General features: G+C 41.0%; 1 protein-coding gene and 1 long non-coding RNA gene across 44 annotated transcripts in view; one reads left to right on the forward strand and one right to left on the reverse strand.

The window, feature by feature from the left end:
- Positions 1-20120, forward strand: part of PER3 (period circadian regulator 3) — a 94774-nt gene that overhangs the window by 5346 nt on the left and 69308 nt on the right. For 24 of the 43 annotated variants that reach the window (XR_004727381.3, XR_013519763.1, XR_013519767.1 and 21 more), the window contains 7 exons: positions 3942-3993; positions 7164-7312; positions 10141-10219; positions 12580-12686; positions 13235-13391; positions 18686-18791; positions 19729-19857. Coding sequence is in view for 34 of the 43 variants with exons in the window: in XM_054236891.2 (XP_054092866.2) it covers positions 3942-3993; positions 7164-7312; positions 10141-10219; positions 12580-12686; positions 13235-13391; positions 18686-18791; positions 19729-19857 (779 nt within the window). In the remaining 9 variants the exon portion in view is untranslated. The remainder of the gene's footprint in view (positions 1-3941; positions 3994-7163; positions 7313-10140; positions 10220-12579; positions 12687-13234; positions 13392-18685; positions 18792-19728; positions 19858-20120) is intronic. The other 19 variants (XR_013519764.1, XR_013519769.1, XR_013519766.1 and 16 more) reach the window with 1 other exon arrangement.
- On the reverse strand, positions 5222-10224 carry LOC128928318 (uncharacterized). Its single transcript, XR_008473192.2, has 4 exons — positions 10112-10224; positions 7477-7615; positions 6164-6278; positions 5222-5614 (listed from the first exon to the last, which is right to left on the reverse strand). It is a non-coding gene; the product is annotated as an uncharacterized LOC128928318 (long non-coding RNA).

A 20120-nucleotide genomic window follows, 5' to 3' on the forward strand; every position in this document is an offset into this window, starting at 1 on the left:
GCATTTTTTCCCCAGGTATTTTTCCATTAGCACTGACTGTGTCTTTTCAGCCTTTTCATTTTGCTAATTACTTATTGCTGGGATATTTCCCTTCTGTCTTAATCTGTTCTCACACTGCTATAAAGAACTACCTGAGACTGGGTAATTCATAAAGGAAAGAAGTTTAATTGATTCACAGTTCCACATGGCTGGGAAGGCCTCAGGAGATTTACAGTCATGACAGAAGGGAAAGCAAACATGTCCTTCCACATCAGGAAGGAGAAGAATAGGAGCCAAGTGAAGGGGGAAGTCCCTTATAAAACCATCAGATCTCATGAGAACTTACTATCATGAAAATAGTATGGAGGAAGCTGCCTCCATGATTCAGTTAGTTCCTACCAGGTTCCTCCTACCATACATGGGGATTATGGGAGCTACAATTGAAGATGAGATTTGGGTGGGGACACAGCCAAACCATATCATTCTACTCCTGGCCCCTCTCAAATCTCATGTCCTCACATTTCAAAATAGGACCATTCCTTTCCAACAGTCCCCCAGGGTCTTAGCTCATTCCAACATTAGGCCAAAAGTCCAAATCCAGTCTAATCTGTGACGAGGCAAGTCCCTTTCACCTATAAACCTGTAAAATCCAAAGCAAATTAATTACTTCTTAGATACAGTGGAGGTACAGGCATTAATAAAACCCATTCCAAATGGGAGAAATTGGCCAAAACAAAGGGGCTAAAGGCCCACTGAGGCAATAATTAAATCTAAGGCTCCAGAATAATCTTTGATTCCATGTCTCATATCTAGGTAAAGCTGGTACAAGTAGAGGACTCCCACAGCCTTGGCAGTTCTGCCCCTGTGGCTTTGCAGGGTACAGCCCCCCATTATGGCTGGTTCCATGGGCTGGTGTTGTCTGGCTTTTCCAGGCTCACAGTGCAAGCTATCAGTGGATCTACCATTGTGGGATCTGGAGAATGATGGCCCTCTTCTCATAGCTTCACTAGGCACTACCCCAGTGGAGACTGTGTGGGGGCTCCAACCCTAGATTTCTATTACACATGTGCCCAAGCAGTGGCACTCTATGAGGGCTCCGCCCCTATAGCAAACTTCTGCCTGGACATTCAGGAATTTCCTTATATCCTCTGAAATCTAAGCAGAGGTTTCCAAACCTGAATTCCGGTTTTCTGCATACCTGCAGGACCAACACCATGTGGAAGCTGCCAAGGAATAGGGCTTGCATCCTCTGAAGCTATGGCCTGAGCTGTACCTTGGCCCATTTTAGCCATGGTTGGAGCTGAAGCAGCTGGAATGCAGGGGACCATGTCCCAAGGCTGTACAGAGCAGTGGGGCCCTGAACCAGGCCCCAAAAACCCTTCTTTCCTCCTAGGCCTCAGCCTGTTATGGAGGGGCTGCTGTGAAGTCTCTGACATGCCCAGGAGACATTTTCCCCATTGTCTTGGTGATTAACATTTGGCTTCTTGTTACTTATATAAATTTCTGCAGCAGGCATGAATTTCTCCCCAGAAAATGGGTTTTTCTTTTCTGTCACCTCTTCAGGCTACAATTTTTCCAAATTCTTATTCTCTGCTTCCTCTTGAATGCTTTGCTGTTTAGAAATTTCTTGCGCCAGATACCCTAAATCATCTCTCTCAAGTTCAAAGTTCCACAGATCTCTAGGGCAGGGGCAGAATGCTGCCAGTCTCTTTGCATAGCAAAAGTCACCTCCACTCCAGTCCCAACAAGTTCCTCATCTCCATCTAAGACCCCCACAGACTGGATGTTATTGTCCATATCTCTATCAGCATTTTGGTCAAAGCCATTCAATAAGTCTCTAGGAAGTTCAAGATTTTCCCACATTTTCCTATTTACTTCTGAGCCCTCCAAACTGTTCCAGCCTCTACCTATTACCCAGTTCCAAAGTCACTTCTACATTTTTGGGTATCCTTATAGCAGCACCCCACTCTTTGCAGTGCAAGTTTATTGTATTAGTCCATTCTCATGCTGCTAATAAAGACATACCCAAGACTGGGTAGTTTATCAAGGAAAGAGGTTTAATTAACTCACAGTTAAGCATGGCTGGGGAGGCCTCAAGAAACTTAAAAAACTAGCAAAATGGGAAGCAAATATGTGGCAGCTGGAGAAGTGCCGAGCAAAAGGGGGAAGAGATCCTTATAAAGCCATCAGATCTCATGAGAACTCCCTATCACCAGAACAGGATGAGGGCAGCCACCCCCATGATTCAGTTACCTCCCACTAGGTCCCTCCCTTGACATGTGGGCAGTATGGAAACTACAATTCAAGATGAGATTTGGGTAGGGATATAGCCAAACCATATCATCTTTTATGTAAAATCTTAATATGCCCTGAAATTATTCTTTTGGATCTCAAAATTCACTTAGACCATAAAGGCCTGATATGAATCTAGTTTACTCTTTGTATTGTACTTTTGCCTTGTAAATCTCAAGAATTGAAACCCTTCTTGAGAGCATTTGGTTAATTCTGCCCCCTCTCTAGGCTGTGCCTTTGTTACCTCCTCCGATTCCTTACTTTGAGCACATAGAACATTAAGAGGACTTAGGAAGCTATCCACTCAGCTCTTGTCAGCCTCTGGTCCTGTATTAGAATATGTTTTTGTTTAACATGTCTTGTACAAGCCTCTTAGAAGGGTTTGACCATTACTACTTCAGGGTACGCTTTTAGAAACAAGCATCACATATTTACAGCCTAGGAATGAAGATGCATCATGGGCTCATGTCTGTTGTCTTAGCTCACATAGTCTGGCTTTCAGTAGTCCAGGACTTCTAGTGACTGCAGTTGGAGTTCAGGTGCCTGGTATGTTGAATAAGTGGTGTAAGCAAACTGACCTCACAGTAAAGGCTGTTTTCTGTAGATTATACCAATCTTCAGTGCTTTATTAATGCTTTCTGATTCCTCCTGTGATCATCTCCTTAGAAGTATCAAGACCTGGGCTTCTTATTCAGTATTTTGGTTCTTTTGGATTCTCACTGTTTATGCAAGCTTCAGTGTATATTTTTTAAACATCTCACAGTTTTCCATGGTTCCTATAACTAGAGACTATTTGTTTCAGTGAACAAATTCCCAAAAGATATTCAGGAAACTCGGGAAACACATATACTTCACAAACACTGGGCAGAAATTTCAGCCCCCTCATCTGCCGCTAAGATAGACAAATTTAGACATTTCTGAATTACTACCTCATAAATCAATAAAATTGATACAAAAATTAACAGAATTGATAGCAAGTCATTGGCATGAGGGTTGTGAGAAAATAATAAAACCGAAAATTAGTACAGTTTTCTGGAGGTTAGTTTATCAGTACACAATGAAAGTCATAAATTGATTTAACCTAGGAACACAACTTTCTGAAATTTATCCAAGGAAAGAACTTAAAGAAGAAAAGAAAATTATGTGTCATATAGCTAAAAATTGAAAACAGTCCAAACCCCCAGTTTTTTAGAAATGTCGACTATTACAATGGAATGGAATATTACCACCAGAATTATTGTCTCTAAATATAATGACATTGACCTTTGACATAATGAACGTGGGCATTTTGGGAACTATGGGAATTAATGAGGGAATGATATAAATCTGATTCTCACTGTTAAACCTGAGGCTCATGGTTTTCAGGGTTGGGAAGCACTAGTATGTCTTTGGTATTAAAGACAAATTGGGAAATACTAGTACTGTTTTTGTTATTAAAGAGAGGGAGATCCCCTTGATTAAAATAGAACTGTCTTCCTGCATTTTGAGATCCAGTCATATTCTAGTATTTCCAAATAGTACTTTAATCAATGGGACCTCTCTCTCTTTTTAAAAAAATAATTTGTTGTTTGGTAATGGTGAAACATTGTTTCACTGAGAAAGACCTGCCTCAGAGGGAGTGATTGACCAGGCATCTTTCTTTCTGTCTGTCTGTCTGTCTGTCTTTCTAGCAGCTCCACGATATGAATGTGCTCCGGTGAAACCCTTTTTCTGCAGGATCCGGTAAGTACAGTGGCTCGCAGCAGCCAAAAATAGTGGATTATGCTCTGATTTTATTTTGCACTTATTTTGATTCTTGTATATTCAGCTCACTTCTGTTGCGAGATACAAAAAATAAAACTTGGTTCTTACCACAAAGTTTTATTTTGTATTTCGGTTGAGAAGAAATATATTCATGAGTTTGTATTTTGATTGAGAAGAAATATATTCATGAGAAAACTAGATAATAATGCAATAGGAAAAAGGTCCAGAAAAATAATTCTTAACTCTAGGAGCATATAAGAGTCACTAGATGTGAAGGACAGTTTAACATCACCATTGTTTTGGGTTTTTTGTGTTTGTGTTTTGTTTTTCAGTCACATTTAAAATTAATTTTTGAAACTTTTAGTAGCTTTAAAGAAAGCAAGAGATTTATATTTGTGAGAAAGATTTAAAAGATCTAGAGACAGTGAACCAGAAGGAAATAGATGAAAATGTTAACAGTAGTTAATTGCTGGTAGGATTTACTACTCAATTTTTTATCTTCTAAATTTGCTGCAATATATTATTGGTGTTCCTTACGTTCTATACATTATATTATATATATATATTTTGTTATGTACATGACTTTCATAATATTTTAAGATGATGTTGTGATTGCCAGTTTTAATATTGAAGTTACTAAATGCTCTAGATGTTTAGAGAGAAGAAAAAAACCCCATGAAATAGTCTGATATTCCAAGATTCCATGGAATTTGGGGACTTGAGCTCATAAGATCTTGATGCTTGGGAGGGACAGCCTGAGGAAGGGCGCGGCAGTGGGAGGGGCTGTGTTCATTTGCAAGTAAGTTGTATGAAGATCTTAGAACAGCGCCTGCCTCCTAGTAAGTACTATATGTGTTTCTGATGTTAATAAATATTTTGGGGTGCTTTCTTTGAGCCAGACACTTTGCCACTGCCAGGATCCAAGCAGAGTTCTTGCCTTATATACCTTAAATTCAGGAAGGAGGAGACCAATAATAAACACATATTCAGATGCCTATGTGTTGGCTGGTGATAAGTTATGTGTAGACAGTAAAGCAAAAAGCAGGAGTTCTGGGAAGTGGGAGATTGCTGTTGTATTCAGGGTTATCCAGGAGCTCACGAAGCCTAATTGGAAACAGCAGCCAGAAGGAGGGCAGGGGGTGAGCCACACCAGTATCTGAGGGTGGCAAATGTCTGAGCAAGTGTGTTCCAGGCAGAGGGAGCAGCAGGTCCAGAGGCTCTGGGGTGGGGCATGCCTGGCCTGTGGGAGGAATGGCACGGAGCTGCTATGGCTGGAGCGGAGGAAGGAGCGAGGATGGAAGAAGATGGGGAAGCAGGGACCATGCCACAGGGAGCTGTGACTTCTGCATGAAATGTTTTATTTAAGTTTATCACTTATTTTTAAAACTTTTTACTTTGAGAATTTTCAAACATAACACGAAAGAAGATAGTCTAATGAACCAATATGGTCTCATCACCCAGCTTTTTAATAACTTGAACCCGTGGCCACTCTGGCCTCATCTCTGCCAGCAGCAGTTCCTTTACTCCCTCTTCTCAAGTTACCGGGTAGCGCAGCTCAGATCTCATCTGATTTCCTCCATCAGGATTTCAGAATGTCCTTCTAAGAGAGAAAGTTCTCATTAATGTTTGTCAGGCTCAAAATGGTCCCTTCTTTGGCCAGCAGGAATCCCTTTGGGTTGGCCCTTGTACCTCTGTGAGAGTGCCCTGTGGTATTTGACAGCTTCCATTGTTTTAAGCAAGAGACACCCCAGACCCGTTTTAGACATTTCTTAACCCAGGCTTGGAGTCAGTCATTTCTCTAAGGATCCCTGGTTCCATGTGGGAAATGGCATTCATATTTGGAGGCCAAATCTATGTAATAGGGATGGTTATTGCTGCAGGTTTGTCATTGCTTCTAGGAATTTTCAGTGAACAGAGGTAGGAAACATTCATTTCAGTTTCCCCCCACCTTTTTTTTTAAGACAGAGAAGGAAGGTCAAATAATGTGTGAATATAAAACACTACATTAATATTTTGTTTTGGCCAGGCACAGTGGCTCACTCCTGTAATCCCAGCACTTTGGGAGGCCAAGGTAGGCAGATCACCTGAGGTCAGGAGTTTGAGACCAGCGTGGCTGACATGGTGAAACGCCAAGTGTGGTGGCACATACCTTTAATCCCAGCTACTTGGGAGGCTGAGGCAGAAGAATCCGCTTGAACCCGGGAGGCAGAGGTTGCAGAGCCAAGATTGTGCTGTTGCACTCCAGCCTGGGCAACAGAGTGAGACTGTTTTTTAAAAAAAAAGAATGAGGTGGAGTGAGAATGAACTGGAGAATCTCTGACAGTAAAGACTCCCTTAGGATTGGTGGTCACACCTTTATGTGCTGGCGAGAGACTAGATGTGTGATTGGTAAAGGTGGGTGAGTGTGAGTTCGGTCTTGGGCTTTCTGATTTTAGGTAAAGTGGCACCTCCCAGCAGAAGCATCTGCTGGGCAGCTGCAGTGATAACACAGGGTGACGATCTTTGAGTCATCAATCAGAGCCCCCTACCAAGGTTCTTGGTGAGGAGTGGAAAGGGCATGCCCTCTGGGCCAGAGCAGGGCTTGCTGAGCTCGGTTTTATCCTCAGCTTTTTCTTTCCTTCTCAGCAAGATGCCTGTATGGACGGAGCGCCTGACCACATGTGAGGGTCAGTGATGAGGGCATCACTGAAGCTGGAGACGGAATTGGTTTTTAGAGAGTATAGAAAGGGATAATAGAATTGGCTCCTGGGCTTGATTGCAGGGGACCCTGTTTTCTCTCTTGTGACAGCTGATGTAGATGTGTGACATGAGACAGATGAGACAGCTATGCCTGTCTCTCTTCACAGCAGAAGGGGAAAAGTCAAACTGGGAATTCAGTGCATGGGGGTCAGGAGAAAAGTCGTGGAAACACTAGTTCTGTTTTTACACTCAGTAACCTAAACCAGCTCTTTACACAACCTCTTCCTTGTTAAATAATATCAAAAACTTAAGCTAACATATTCTTTCTTTTGAAAACAAACATGTTTAAACATTTTAAATGTGGGTATGTCTCTGTTGGAAATTACCAGTAAAAAATTTCTCCCAGCCTTGTTTCACAGTGGGCCTGGAGGGTGCATCGGGACCAGCACTAATATCTTTAATCTCCTCAGTGGAGGTGAAGACAGAGAGCAAGAGAAGCGTCCCTCCCCCTTCCGGATCATCCCTTATCTGATTCATGTCCATCACCCTGCCCAGCCAGAATCGGAATCAGAGCCTTGCTGTCTCACTGTGGTTGAAAAGATTCACTCTGGTTATGAAGGTAAGTCAGTAGATAAGATGCAGAAATGTCAGCAATCAGATAGGAACATGGGAAAGTCTGTTTATGTCAGTCAGAGAACAAAAAAAGAGCACTTGGGTCTCCAGTTTGACCCTTAAACTCTTCAGGGGTTTGAAGCTGTTTTTCACTGATGTCTGTTTACTGACCTTGGCTGCTTGTGTAGTCATTGCCTTCGTGGTCTGCATGGCTGAACGAATGGTCGCAGCAGATGCAATCTTCTAGTCCTCTCTCTTCTGGTGACCCATTCAGTGTGGCCTTCTGCTTGTCTTGTGTGAAAGAAGAGTGCTGAAATTGTTTCCCAGAGAGGCCACAAGAGTGATTTTATGTTTTTGAAGTGTGAAACTCCCTGAGTAAAATGTATATCATATCTTTTACGAGCAGAGCTATATTTCTAGTGCAGGTATTAATCCACAGGCAGCTTCCATGTATTCCTTAAAGTCAGTTTGGATATAATATGACATACTGTCTCCTACAAATCACCATCCTGTGCAACTGTCATACAGTAGAAACCACAGGGCTTATGGGAAAAAGGGGTTTAGGAGCACAAAACTCAAAAACTTAGTCGCACATTAAAAATTAGACAGGAATCAAAAATGATAACATAGTTTCACACGTGTGAAATGATTAGGAAATATACAAACACTACAGTAAATATGGCTCATACCACAGGATGGACTGAGGTAACAGGTAGATGTTTGAGGTATATATGTATGTTTTTGCTTATTCTTTTTTTGTTATTGTTTTGCTTTGTTTCGAGACAGGGTTTTGCTCTGTCACTCAGGCTAGAGCACAGTGTGTGATCGTGGCTCATTGAAGCCTCAGACTCCAAGGCTTAAGTGATCCTCTGGTCTCAGCCTCCAAGGTAATTAGGACCGCAGGCACTCACTGTCATGCCCGACTAATTTTATTTACTTATTTATTTTTTGTAGAGACAGGGTCACACTATGTTGCCCAGGCTGGTCTCAAATTCCTGGGCTCTAGTGATCTTCCTGCCTTGGCCTCCTAAAGTGCTGGGATTATAGGTATGAGCCATCACACCTGTTTTTGTGTATTCGTAAGTACTTCCTTTCAACTGGATGCTGTTTTCTGCATTCACTTAAGCTTTCTTGAAAATGAAATAGTGCATATGCAAATGAGATAGTCGCATTTGCTCAAACTGTTCCCTAATATATCAGTCACTTCATTATTTTATTTATTTTTTTTTTTTGAGTCTCACTCTGTCACCCAGGCTGGAGTGCAGTGGCACAATTCACTGCAACCTCCACCTCCCAGGTTCAAGCGATTCTCATGCCTCAGCCTCCCGAATACCTGGGATTACAGGTGCCTGCCCCAATGCCCTGCTAATTTTTGTATTTTTAGTAGAGACAGGTTTTTACCTTCTTGGGCAGGCTGATCTCAAATTCCTGACCTCAAGTGATCAGCCTCCCTTGGCCTCCCGAAGTGCTGGGATTACAGGCGTGAGCCACCAAGCACTTCATTTTTAAAGCAAGCATTAGAACAGAACTGACCATACCAATTTTTTTTTTGAGATGAAGTCTTGCTCTGTCTCCCAGGCTGGAGTGCAGTGGCATGATCTTGGCTCACTCCAGCCTCCGCCTCCCAGGTTCAAGTGATTCTCCTACCTCAGCATCCCAAGTAGCTGGGATTATAGATGTGCACCAACACTCTGGCTAATTTTTGTGTTTTTACTAGAGACGGTTTCACCATGTTGGCCAGGCTGGTCTCGAACTCCTGACATCGAATATCCATATGGTACTAAATAATATTTGTAATATTTTTGTTTGTTTAGTTATATGCAGCTACTAAATCTGATTAAACTTTTAAGTTATTCCAGTTTTAACTATTACATTTTTTATGATAAGCTAGGCATGGTGCCTGTAATCCCAGCTACTTGGGAGGCTGAGGCAGGAGAATCTCTTGAACCTGGGAGGCGGAGATTGCAGTGAGCCGAGATTGTGCCACTGCACTCCAGCCTGGGGGATAGAGTGAGATTATGTCTCAAAAAAAAAAAAGAGAGATAACTATTTAATGTGCCTATTCTTTCTGTCTCTGTTTAAAATTGACTTTGTAGGCTTCATATTTTGCCCTAAATAAAATGCAGTTAGTAATGAAATTATCACTTAACTGTAGCTTTGGCCGCTTGAAGGCCAGGCCGCTAAATGAGATTTGTACCATTTTGTTGCAGGATTTCAGAGAGACCATTGAGGTTACAGAAGGAGTTTATTTTAGGTGTACACTGGCCCAGCTGGGTCCCTGACTGGGAACAAAATGGCTGAGCCCTTATCAAAGGCAGGGCTTTACTTTTTATACATGAAATACACAGTGTCACTAAAACAAGTTTGCAATTTATCAAGCAATGATAGGCACCTAACTTAGGCTTACATATGACTGTTGCTACGAGACCCAGATGTTCGCTATCTGTCAAGCTCAAGGTTTCTAGCCCAAGCCTTATCTGTTGCCTTCTCCTACAGTGCCCAGAAGGCTGGAGTCCTGCCTGCTTGGGCATTTCTTATGACCTTCGCTGTGCTACAGAAACTTACAGTTATTGGCTATAGAGAACAAGAATATAAGAATTTAAAAACTTACACAACTTGCAAAGCAGGACACAATTCCATGGGATAGAGAAGGACTCAGGGAAGTTTGCTTATAAAAAAAAAATTTAATTTCTGCGTCTCTTTCCTGTATTGATGTTATTTTTATTAATTTTTCCTCTTCAATTTCATAAAGATTTTGTTCTCTTTTTAATATTTTAAGTAGTTAAGTGAATAATCAGATATTCACCTTTAAATAAGTCTCTTTTTTTTTCATAGCTCCTCGAATCCCAGTGAATAAAAGAATCTTTACCACAACACACACCCCAGGGTGTGTTTTTCTTGAAGTAGATGAAAAGTAAGTACTTCTTTAAGCCTAAAAGAAATTTGTTTCTGGAAATAAATATAAATGTGAAGAAGTTTACATTATGTTTGCATGTTTATACATTATATAACTGAAATCTATCCATTTACCTGTTTGATTTTTGTTACATGGAAACATGTTATCTAAATTTTTAATATAAATATCCTGCATATTATAAAGTGATTACAAGTTACATTTGATTTCACAACAGTATACTTTAGGTAGGCCAAGAATTCTTTCATTTTACAGAGGAAGACAACCCAGGGGCCGGTTTGCTGAGAACAGATGTGTAGTATCTGATTGTGCTCAAACTGGGAGCAAGACTCTGGTCTTCTAGCACCTATTCTGGTGTTATTTCCACTTGACAGGCGTATCTCAAATCAGCTTAGTATGCAATTTCTGTTAGTCTGAAGTGGGGCAAAGGCAGAGAGAACAGATGATTTTTTTGTAAAGAAATGGTCTTTATTTTGAACTTACGTCCTTCCTACTTTTGGGGGATGTTGAAATAGTCTTTGTTATTTAAAAGATAGTAATTGTAGGCAGTTGTGTATTGCTGTTTTTTAATATCTTTATTTGGAGTAAATATAAGTATCACTACATCAGTATCCCAAGTTTTTTTCCCACATTTATTTTAAAATTTTACTTACTCATGAAATTTGAAAATCTGGGAACCAACACACCACACCAAACATAACTGTAAAGCGAAAATGTCAAAAACATTTTTTTGATCGTTGTGTGTTTGTTTTTTGTTGTTTTTTTTTTTTGAGACAGTCTCACTGTGTCACCAGGCTGGAGTGTAGTGGCGTAATCTCCACACACTGCAACCTCCGTCTCCCTGGTTCAAGCGATTCTCCTGCCTCAGTCTCCCAAGTAGCTGGGATTACAGGCAGCGTGCCACCATGCCCGGCTAATTTTTGTATTTTTAGATGAGATCAGGTTTCACCATATTGGCCTCAATCTCCTGACCTCTTGATCCGCCCGTCTTGGCTTCCCAAAGGGCTAGTATTACAGGCATGAGCCACCATGCCCAGCCTTGATAGTTTTTTTAATTAAAAAATTTTAACATCTGAAAGTGAGTTTATTTGATATTTACTCTGAAACCAAATAGTAATGGGTGAGATACTTAATCTGTATAAAGTAAGAAAATTTAGTTAAATATAATTCTAAAAATAGCTTAAATCTGTTGTATTAGATAGTCCCAGTTACTCAGGAGGCTAAGGCAGGGTAATCTTGAACCTGGGAGATGGAGGTTGCAGTGAGCCAAGATCATGCCACTGCACTCCAGCCTGGCAACAGAGTAAGACTCTGTCTCAAAACAACAAATAAAAAGAAAATGTTTGTGGGTTTCTACACATGGAAAATACTTACAGAATCCAGTTTTTTTCTGAGGCATCCTTAGTCTTACCATTCTAAGTTTCCAATGAGCCTTTATCCTGAAACTATATCTGTATACTAGCTGTTTGTCTATCTGATGTCATCTTTTGGATGACATTGTTTTTATGTAATTTTAATTATGCTGTATGAATTAGCAACCTGCTTTATTCATTTAACATCATCAGCATCTTTCTATGTTACGATATGCTTTTTGTAGACTTTTTAAATGGCAACATAAACATAATGGAGGGCATCGGAGTCCTCTAAGGAACTTGCTAAAAATACAGATGCTTGGTCTTACTTCCAGAGATTCTGATTTAGTAAGCTTACAGTGAGCCTATGATTTGACCTCTCTGCAGAGCACGTCTAGAACTTAATGGAAGACATGGGCTCCTGGCTGCCCTAACTCATGAGACTGATTTGTGCTAGAACACAAAGTTGATAATTAAGAAATAACAGCTGCCAAATAATTATCATTTATATGGCTCAGAAAGGACTTCATTCCTTCTTCCCACCTCCTACCTCCCAAGTACGGAAACCTATTGGGAAATGAACATGAAATCCAATGATTGCTTGGTATGAACATAGGAAACCGCAGCCAGTAAGATGCCCTCATGAGGCTTCCATCTGGGGCTCAGTGATGGTCTGTGTTCCCCACCCCAGTCAGGGTTAGAGATACATCCTAGATTTTGAGGCTCTATTTCAGTTCTTTGATTAAATATATGATCTGTATTTTAGCAAGTTCCCTAGATGGTTCTGATGCAACGTGTCAGATAACCAACGTGTTAGATTACACAACCATTTCCCCCAGGATCGACATTTGGGTTCTTTTTTGTTTTTATAAATGCTAAGATAAACAGCTTTGCATAAAATTGTTTCAAATTTACAATGAAATTAAGAAGTATTTTTAAAAGTATATAAATTATAGGAATCAACTGATGAGTGTAACATGCTACCGGTGTTGTGTATCTGTATCCCAGAGCAGTGCCTTTGCTGGGTTACCTACCTCAGGACCTGATTGGAACATCAATCTTAACCTACCTGCACCCTGAAGATCGTTCTCTGATGGTTGCCATACACCAAAAAGGTAAGGACCTACTTCTTTATTGGAAGAAATGTTTTTCTATAATTGATTTGTTCTGATTTTTCTTTTCATCTCATTAGAGTGCAATGAGGTATCTTTAACCAGATAGACAGTAGATTGAAACTGCTAAAGCAATTGTTTTCTATTTAAACATACTAAAACAGGCCAGGCACAGTGGCTCATACCTGTAATCCCAACACTTTGGGAGGCCAAGGTGGGTGGATCGCCTGAGGTCAGGAGTTCGAGACCAGCCTGGCCAACATGGTGAAATCCATCTCTACTGAAAATACAAAAATTAGCTGGGCATGGTGGCACATGCCTGTAATCCCAGCTACTCAGGAGGCTGAGGCATGAGAATTGCTTGAACCTGGGAGGTGGAGGTTGCAGTGAGCCAAGATCACATCACTGCACTCCAGCCTGGACAACAGAGCAAGGCTGTGTCTCAAAAAAAAACAACACTAAAACATTTACAAATAAGTGGCTAAAAAAGGACATTTGTAGTTAGTATCTGCATTAAATAAATCCCATTTTCATCTTTTTATTTTATATAGTCTTGAAGTATGCAGGGCATCCTCCCTTTGAACATTCTCCCATTCGATTCTGTACTCAAAATGGAGACTACATCATTCTGGATTCCAGTTGGTCCAGCTTCGTGAATCCCTGGACCAGGAAGGTTTCTTTCATCATTGGTCGGCATAAAGTTCGAACGTAAGCTAGTCAGTTTTCATATTTTCTAAAACATACCTTGTATCAAATAATACTCCATAGCTTATTGACTGCCTTCTGACTCAGTTAGTTGACACATGAACTAAATAAAGCACAGATGTTTGGTGCATTTGGAAGATAGTTTGACAGTATGTACCATGAGCCTTAAAGTAAGACATAATGTCACCCTTAAAGTAGCTTAAATGTCCATTTTTAAGTGAACTCTGGAATATTTGCTTGATGTATTACTATATTGGTCAATGAAAATTTTTGCAGAGATCACATAACATGGAAAAATATTTGGCACATTAAATGTAAAAATTAGCCTACAAAATTATACTTAGAATTATAATTATGTTTAAAACATAAACACACTATGGAATAAAGAAAAGAGAATTGAAAGGAAATAAAATAGGAATTTTGGTTAAGTGTAGGTACTAGGACTTATAGGGTTTTTTCTTTTTTTTCTCTCTCTCTATGTTGAAGATCTCTTTAGTGAGCATGTAAAAACTTTTTATATCAGCCTTCTGCCATCAAATTCCACTTATTTATGTCTATTTTTGTTTATTTGGTTTTTTTTTTTGAGACAGGTTCTCCCTCTGTTGCTCAGGCTGAAGTGTAGTGGTGCATTCACAGCTCACTGCAGCCTGGACCTCCCTGGGCTCAGGTGATCCTCCCACTTCAGCCTCCTGAGTAGCTGGGCCCACAGGTACCTGCCAACACATTCAGCTAATTCTTGTATTTTTTGTAGAGCTGGGGTTTCGCCATGTTGCCCAGGTAGGTCTCAAACTCCTGGGCTCAAGCATCCTCCTGCCTCAGCCTCCCAGAGTGCTGGGATTTTGAAGCTGTAAGCCACCACACCCAGCCTGTGTCCATTTTTTAATATTTCTTTTCCTGCCAGCATAGTTGACACCAGCTTGTTTGCTTGCTGTTTCCTGTCAGTGTCACGTAACAGCATCACGTGGAATGGAACTAGACCAGCCCGGCCCTCTACTTCTTGTGCCTACGGTACTCCCAGGCCCTTGAGTTTTTGGTCTTTTTTTTGAGACAGGGTCTCACTCTGTCACCCAGGCTGGAGTACATGGCACAATTGCGGCTTCCTCAGCCTCTCCAGTAGCTGGGATTACAGGTGCACACCACCACCCCTGGCTCATTTTTTTTGTATTTTTAATAGAGACAGGGTTTCATCACATTGGCCAGGCTAGTCTGAAACTCCTGACCTCAAATGATCTGCCCACCTTGGCCTCCCAAACTGCTGGGCTTACAGGCATGAACCATCACGCCCAACCCTTTGGTCCATTTTTAATTGAATTCTAGGCCTTTTGACCTGGCCCTAGGTTTCCCTTCGATGTCTTCTTTTTAAGCATGGAAATTTTACTTGACTCCAGAATCATGCTGAGATGGAGAAGTTTGGTTTTTTGGTATCTTGCTATACAGCATTGTCTACGTGAGGAAGAAACTGAGAACAGTAGATCTACCAGTGAGACATATTTGATCACCTGTTAATATTACATTAGAGATGATGCAGAGCCATGGTGAGAAGAGGTCTCAAGGCTGCTCTTACCTCTTTCTGCTCCAGGGTTTGGCCTCTCCGCAGAGCACATCTAGAACTTAATGGAAGACATGGGCTCCTGGCCACCCTAACTCATGAGACTGATTTGTACTAGAACACGAATTTTATAATTGAGAAATAACAGTTGCCAAGTAATTACCATTTGTATTGCTCAGAAAGGACTTCCTCCCCTCTCCCCACCCCATACCTCCCAAGTACCATAACCTATTGGGAAATGAACATGAAATCTGATGGTTGCTTGGCCTGAATGTAGGAAACCACAGCTAGTAAGATGCCCTCATGAGGCTTCCATCTGGGGCTCGGTGATGTTCTGTGTACCCCAGTCAGGGTTAGAGACATATCCTAGATTTCTGAAGCTGTCTTTTCAGTGGTTTGATTAAATATATGTGAAATTACCCAACATATAATGAATATTCAGAATGTTTTCATTATTTTTAAAAATCACACTGGTGTTTACATCTTAACAACAAAGATTATGTGAGAAAAGGATTTAAGGTCTAGTAGCTATTAATCTTGCTGTAAAATAATAATCACATATTTATAAAGTATAAGGCTCCGTGTAAGACAGGGTGCTAGGCCTTGGGAATGTGATGGTAATCAGAATGTTCTCTTGACCATCAGGGAATCCACACTGTCATGGGAGAGACAGTAAATAAAAATGGCACTGTTGTATATAACTAGAGTTTGTTAAGTGTGACAACTGAAATGGGAAGGGGGCTGCGAGACTGTTGAGCAAGGGACCCTCCCCATGTCTCTCTCAGTCCTTGCCAGCAGTGCTGCAGGCAGGCTGGTTAGGTGTCCTCACCTCTCATTTTACAGGTAAAATCCATACTCAGTGAAATAGAGTAACCTTCCCAGGGATCACCTGGGGAAGAGTTGGAAGTGGAGACTGCAGCCAGGTTTTCTTTCTTACTCCTGTTTCACTTTACATACACAGCAATGTAATATTTCATGGCATTTTTGTTGCTATTTGATGAAGGCTATCTCCTTATTGCCTGCAGATTAATCATTTTCACATTAGATAATTACTGATTTAAAATACACTTTACTGCCTCATGCTTATAATCCCAGCACTTTGAGAGGATGACGCAGGAGGATTACTTGAGGCCAGGAGTTCAAGACTTGCCTGGGCAACATAGATCCCATCTCTATAAAAAATTTAAAAACAAAAATTAGCTGGGCATGGGGGTATGTAACTATAGTCCCAGCTACCTAGGAGGCTGAGGCAAGAGGGTTACTTGAGTCCAGGAGTTCAAGGACGTAGTGAGCCACAATTGCCCTACTGCACTCCAAGCTGGGCAAAAGAACAAGACCTTGTCTCTTTAAAAAAAAAAAAAAAAAAATTTGCGCGTGCGTGCGCGCGCGCACACACACACACAGAGTTTTGCAGAAATTTTCACAACTAGGAATATCTAAATCTCATAGTATAAAGCAATCTGGTCTATTTCCATTTTACTCAAAAAACAAATTCCAAATACCTCTGAAAGGTTTTCAAGCTCACAATAAATGTACAGGATGTGTTTATATCAGGAACCAGCTGTACTTTTATTCCCAGATCAGTCAATCATGTATTTGTTTCTTTAACAAATATGTAGTGGGTGCCTGCTATGGACCAGACACCATTCCAGGCACTGAAGATCCAGGAGTGGAAAAAAGTAACAAAGTACTTCACCTTGTGGAGCTTACGCCGCAGTGGGATATAGGGAGAGATGGTTACATAAAACGTATAGTGTGTCAGGTTGTGAAATCAAGTTGTATATTCAGGTACTGCTTGCCACAGACTTATGGTATACCTGACACCATGCAGATAAATATTGATCTAGATATAGTCTAGATGCGAAGGGAAAGAAAGGTGATTGGTGCAGCTGTTCCACTGTGATGGGGGCATGTGCAGGGTAAGTGAATATTCCCTATACATGGAGATATTATTCCTGCTTTTATGACACTGTCAGCATCCTATGATTTTCCTGATAATAATTTATGCCTTTGGGAAACTCAGTTTTTAGGTTACTGAGCTGCATATATCAGTTACTTGTGAGACACGGCAGGCTGGCATAGTGGAAAAAGGACAGCACAGGTTTGGGGTCAGACCTAGGCGGACTCAAATCCTAACTAACTGCTGCTTCTCAGTTATGTGAACTTGGGCCAGTTCCTCGGGATGAGACAGTCTGACTCATCCCCTGACTTTGCATATCAGGGATAATTCCTAATTTCTGGGCGTTGTTGTGAGGACTCTGTGAGCTGATGCAGCTGATTCAGTATGCCTCATGGCATACTGAATGGTGGTATGTACATGGCACATGTACATGGCAGTACAGTGTGGTGGCACACAGTGTGGACTCTAGCTTAGACTCTGGTCCCTTCGTGAACACCTGCCTCCCCCTTACCTGTTAGGCCACCTGGAAAAGGTCTCTAATCAGGTAAAGGAGAAAATACTTGTAAAGCACTTGGAATAATGAGGGTTTTCAAAATGTTAGGTATTCTTGTATGTTATAAAAACTAGTATAGGCCGGCTGCAGTGGTGCACTCCTGTAATCTTAGCCCTTTGAGAGGCCAAGGCGAGTGGATCACTTGAGGTCAGGAGTTCGAGACCAACCTGACCAACATGGCGAAACCCCATCTCTACTAAAAATACAAACCTTCGCTGGGTGTGGTGGTATGCGCCAATAAGCCCAGCTACTCAGGAGGCTGAGGCAGGAAGATCACTTGAATCTGGGAGGCAGAGGTTGCAGTGAGCCAAGATTATGCCACTGCACTCCAGCCTGGGTAACAAAATGAGACTCCATCTCAAAAACAAACAGAAAAGGGCCAGGCGTGGTGGCTCACACCTGTAATCAAAGAACTTTGAGAGGCCAAGGCAGGTAGATCACAAGGTCAGGAGTTTGAGACCAGCCTGGCCAACATGGTGAAATTCTGTCTCTACTAAAAACACAAAAAATTAGCCAGGCATGGTGGCGTGTCCCTGTAATCCCAGCTACGGGAGGCTGAGGCAGGAGAATCGCTTGAACCCAGGAGGCAGAGGTTGTGGTGAGCCAAGATTGCACCATTGCATTCCAGCTATTACACTCCAGCCTGGGCAATGGAGTGGGACTCCATCTCAAAAAAAAAAAAACTAGTACAGTGCCTGTCACATAGAAGGTTCCAAGTAAACGTCAGTTTCTTCCCTTCTTTGTGATCCTCTCTGTTGACATGTGTGCCATTCACTGTATTCAGGTCACATATTGAAGATGCTCTAGAATTTGAGTAGAAATAAGACGGAAATTGTAACAGCTGCATTTTCACCACTGGGGTGGGTTGCAGAACCGTCTTAATTAGATAGCAAAAGTGTTAGGTGCATTAAACGGTAAATGCCATTTGGCAAACTGGGGTCTTTAAAATTCTTACAGTAAATTAACTCAGTTACTGTCAATTTTTGAAACCAGTTATTTGCTGAAGATATTTTAGTAGCAAAGGAGGTTACTTGTCACTAAGTTTAGATTTGTACACATATAGCACTGAAACCATTATAGAAAGATGACTGCTTTAGAGAAACTTCACTGGCCTGTTAATGTCTCATTTGTTTCTTAGTATTTTCTGAACCTCCATGAGTAGAATTCTAGCCTCCTATTTTCTCTTTGGAGTCAAAGAATTGTTTTGTAAAAGCATAGGTCTATTCTTGGAATAGCCTATTAAAAATTACTTTCAAAAAATTGTTTGGCTCAATCTCTCACTGGACATTTTCTAGGAGCCCACTAAATGAGGATGTTTTTGCTACCAAAATAAAAAAGATGAACAATAATGACAAAGACATAACAGAATTACAAGAACAAATTTACAAACTTCTCTTACAGGTAAGGTGAAATTTTTAAGAATGCAAAATTCTCTGAATTGTGTTTTGTTTTAATGCTCAGTAAAATCACTTCACAAAAATAAATTATAAAGGGAGACAAATCTTTGCCCTCTGCATTCCAGAAATTTTTGTCTTTCTCTTTTTATTTTTAAATTACATTTTGTTCTTTTTCCTTATCCTGCATTACACAGGATATTTTTGTAAGAACCCATTTTAAGACAGCAAACCAAGTGACAGAGAATTCTTACATTCCAGAGGCACTAGTGTGCTCAGCCTTTGGGTTTTGGCTTCAGTATTTTTTAAATAATTTCAATTTTAAAGATGGAAGGAGAGGGATATAGGTCTCAGTTTCTCTTAACTACTGTAAGGTAAAAGTGGAAAAATTTATGTGTTGAAAAGAAATACCAAAGGTATTTTCTACAAGAGATTCAATGAGTAAGTGGTAAATAAAACTAATGGCTTCACACAGAGTAACTAACTGCCCTCAGTGGTTTTCAGAATGTTGCCCATAAAATCTCTAGGGTGCATGAAACACCTGCCATGTTCTTGGAAAAAGTATAATATATAGTTTGCTCTCTCTGTTCTAAACTGGGCACAAAGAACTAGACTTTATTTTCATGTTTTTAAAAATTAATTACATTATGGGGTTTTTTTTGACAATAGCTCTGTGCTTACACAGCTACTTTAGAAACAAACATTACCACTCCATTGTCTGGTCCTAGGTTGTCCTGCCTACCTAGACTAGAACATAAGACCGTTCCCTTGAGAATTACTGAAATGACGGAGGCATCCCTTTCGTGTGTCAGGACCAACCTGCACACCCTAATTTGAGATTTTAGAAATTGTCATCTTAATTTTAAGATGATTCTAGATGAGCTCTGAGGTGGCTGCATTTAGGCACCCAGCAATTCTGAAACTGTTCCTCTTTGTCCTTCTAGCCAGTTCACGTGAGTGTGTCCAGCGGCTATGGGAGCCTGGGAAGCAGCGGGTCACAGGAGCAGCTTGTCAGCATGGCCTCCTCCAGTGAGTCCAGTGGGCACTGCGCGGAGGAGACAAAGGCGGAGCAGGTGCGTGGGCTCATGTCACCTTCTTGCACAGGCATCGCATTTTCTGTGTTACTGCGGTTCTGCACGTGGTGACATCTTAGTATATGTTCCTGACTTAAAGACCTCATCTGATAACAGATATTTTAATCCACTTTGGTTTAGAAAAAAATGCCTGTAGGCCAGGCACAGTGGCTCATGCCTGTAATCCCAGCACTTTGGGAGGCTGAGGTGGGCAAATCAGGAGGTCAGGAGTTAAAAACCAACCTGACCAACATGGAGAAGCC

The sequence above is a fragment of the Callithrix jacchus genome, chromosome 7, assembly GCF_049354715.1.
Source record: "Callithrix jacchus isolate 240 chromosome 7, calJac240_pri, whole genome shotgun sequence".
In the NCBI taxonomy this organism is placed as follows: Eukaryota; Metazoa; Chordata; class Mammalia; order Primates; family Cebidae; genus Callithrix; species Callithrix jacchus.